Source organism: Protobothrops mucrosquamatus, unplaced genomic scaffold, assembly GCF_001527695.2.
Source record: "Protobothrops mucrosquamatus isolate PMUCROS unplaced genomic scaffold, P.Mucros_1.0 scaffold16142, whole genome shotgun sequence".
NCBI lineage: Eukaryota > Metazoa > Chordata > Lepidosauria > Squamata > Viperidae > Protobothrops > Protobothrops mucrosquamatus.
The window spans coordinates 1-2,980 of NW_015401907.1; the positions used below are offsets into that span (position 1 = coordinate 1).

General features: G+C 43.1%; 1 protein-coding gene across 1 annotated transcript in view; it reads left to right on the forward strand.

Annotated features, from left to right (window-relative positions):
* Positions 1–462: 462 nt before the first annotated feature.
* LOC107301738 (serine/threonine-protein phosphatase 2A 55 kDa regulatory subunit B beta isoform-like) overlaps positions 463–2,980 on the forward strand; it is a gene marked incomplete at its 5' end in the record, with an annotated part of 12,646 nt that continues 10,128 nt past the window's right edge. The window contains one exon of the mRNA XM_015830924.1: positions 463–560. Within this exon, the coding sequence (XP_015686410.1) occupies positions 463–560 (98 nt within the window). The remainder of the gene's footprint in view (positions 561–2,980) is intronic.

Here is a 2,980-nt window from a genome sequence, read left to right on the forward strand (position 1 = left end):
TCTCGGAGAAAAGGTGGCGGAACTCAAACCTGGCCACGCCCTCATCAAACCCTAGGACCGCCCCTTTAGAGAACAGGAATGCAAGTAAAATTTGGGAGGGGCTATTTCCGGTGTGGGAGGGGCTATTTCCGGTGCGGCCAGCCCGGAAAAAGGTGCCGGAACGCGGTTCCGCCGCGTTCCGGCTGAAAAAAAGCCCTGGATCTTTGCATGATGTGTCCAATGTAGGATTCTCTGATCCTGGTGATTCGTACCTCGAGTGAGATCTCTAGGTTGATTTGTTCAGTGATCCCATTGGTTTGTTTACCGGTCTGTCCCAGCATTCTTAGGAATCTTCTTCATCACCATAGTTCAGAAGCATCAATAGTCTTCCTATCCCGCTTCTTCCAAGTCCACAATACAAGTACCTAGTTTGAATGTTTGTTAAGAATACTAACCTGTGTCTTTTTGCTCTTTATTGTACAGCTGACATAATATCTACGGTAGAATTTAATCATTCTGGAGAATTGCTAGCGACGGGAGACAAAGGCGGTAGAGTTGTCATATTTCAACAAGAGCAAGAGGTAAGGTTTTCATTTTCTCCTTTTTTTATGTAGTTGCTCCAAAATAGAATTGATTTAGTCATAAAAGTGCCAGTTGCCCTAGGCAATGGGGGAAGGCCAGCTGGCATGGATCACTTAACAACTACTACAGTGATTTGCTTAAGAACTCTAGCAAAAAAAGGTCATAAAATTGGGCACATCTCACTTAACAATAGCCTTGCTTAGCAATTCTGACCCTAATTGTGTCATAGGTTGAGGACTAACTGTACCACTTAAAGCCACAAACTAGGTTGAACTGGGAAGAACTAACCTTCTTCTCCTGGAAATCTTTCGCATCCAAAAGCTAGATTGGCTTGCATATAGAAGCTCTTTGCCTATGCAGAAAGCTTCTTGTTGACATCCTTCCCCTTAGGTTCAAGCGGTGGGGAAAGACGTGGTATTCTTGCTAGAGCTGGGCCTAAGTCAGTGATATCCAGAGAGGATTTGCATGTCCTCTTCTGGTGTAGGAAAAGAGCAGGCAGAACTGGAGGGCGGAGTCAAACATGTCATCAGCTTAGAGTCCTTGCATTACCACAAATGATCCAAGTCTAATCTTCCTTGAATCTATTGACCTTTATCTCAGGGCAGTTTAGTGCTGACCATTAGTTGACTAGATTCTTGTTTATGGGCTTGAATAAATCTTATGGGGTGCAATTTAACCTATGGTCCTGACCCTTTGCACCTGACATTAATCTTGTTTAACTCCACCCCTTGCCTACTTTTCTCTTACATCTGGTTCTTAAATTCTCTGAATATCTTAGTGAAGTCTTACATTTCAGGTTGTACATTGGAGAACGTGTGGGAAATGCTAAGTTTAATACTGTTACTCAAGTGGACATTTTCCATGGAGACTAAGTTAACGCAATAAGGATAGGAAACTGGTTCTGGTCCAGGAGCTGAATCTATCTATCTTCTGCTCTAGGAGGCCACAAAGATGTCAAGGGTGGAATTTAATGAGGACAGTTGCCTTCCTGCATATCATTCATTTCACACCCATTAAGCCAAAAATGGATCAACCTATGTGATGTTTTTACTGTCTTGTTAGAAGGAAGACATTAACCTTTCATACTTTTGATTTTGGGGACAGTACCTGGAGTGGAGATAATTTGCTTGCGTTCTTTCAGGAAAATGTAAATACCTGAACAGTAGATCTTATAACAGAGAGGATTTAATATTGTAAGCATTGTGTGTGTGCATGTGTGTGTAAGGAAACAGCATATAACAGTAGTGGTGAACCTGTGGCACGGGTGCCAGAGGCGGCACTCAGAGCCCTCTCTGTGGGCACGCACGCCCTCACCCCAGTCCTAGGCCTTCAGCTGGGTTTTATAAAACCTTTTCGCTTTAGGCCTCCGCCGCCGTGTGCAAAAAAAAAAAAAAAGGTTCAATCAATCAATCAATTTCAACTTCTCGCAGGAAAAAATAAGATCTTGCAAAGTTGGAATTGATTGAACTTCTTAGTCCCACCCAGTCTGCCATTAGCACTGCAGCCACGCCCACCCAATGGGCCACACCCACCCTATGGGCCACACCCACCCGGCACCCAACGATGCATAAGTGGGTTTTGGGGTGCAGTTTGGGCACTCGGTCTCTAAAAGGTTCGCCATCTCTGGCATATAACAATTCTGTTGCTTGCTGTAGATTAATTCAAAAATATTCAGTTTGAAATGACGTCAAGTCTCTCTGTGTGTATTAATTGATACATTCTTCTGAAAGAAACACTAGGAGATATAAAATAATGTATGTGCTGTATAGACTTCTTAGGAGTGGGGAAGTTATGAGTTTGTCCTTCACGTAGACTTAAGGCAATCTTCTAGTGCCACCTCGTGGTCAGACTGCTGGGGACAAGTCACTCAATGCAATCAGCCTACTCCATATTTCCCTTTTAATCTATAAAATGCCAAAAAAAATATTAGTTATTATGCTAGTTCTTGCTTGGGGGCATCCAAGGTATCTGGATATATCCCAAGACACCAATGATCAGTCCTTACTGAGTTATTGGAAACACTTGTAAGATTCAGATGTAAAGCTAGCTCCAGCTGTTTCTTGATATGCTAATTGATGTTTCATACATGAATGGTAATGTGGATACCAATAAAGGAGAATAATTGTAGCTCAGGGTTGAAATGAAGAGTCCTTGGTGCTCTCTGAGCTTGGTTGCTTTCTTGACGAGAGTAGAGTAGAGTAGAGTAGAGTAGAGTAGAGTAGAGTAGAGTAGAGTAGAGTAGAGTAGAGTAGAGTAGAGCAGAACAGAACAGAACAGAACAGAACAGAACAGAACCTTGGAGGTCTTCTAGTCCAACCCCCTGCCCAGGCAGGTAACCCTATACCATTTCGGACAAATGGCTGTCCAGTCTCTTCTTAAACACTTCCAGTGTTGGAGCATTCACAACTTCTGGAGGCAG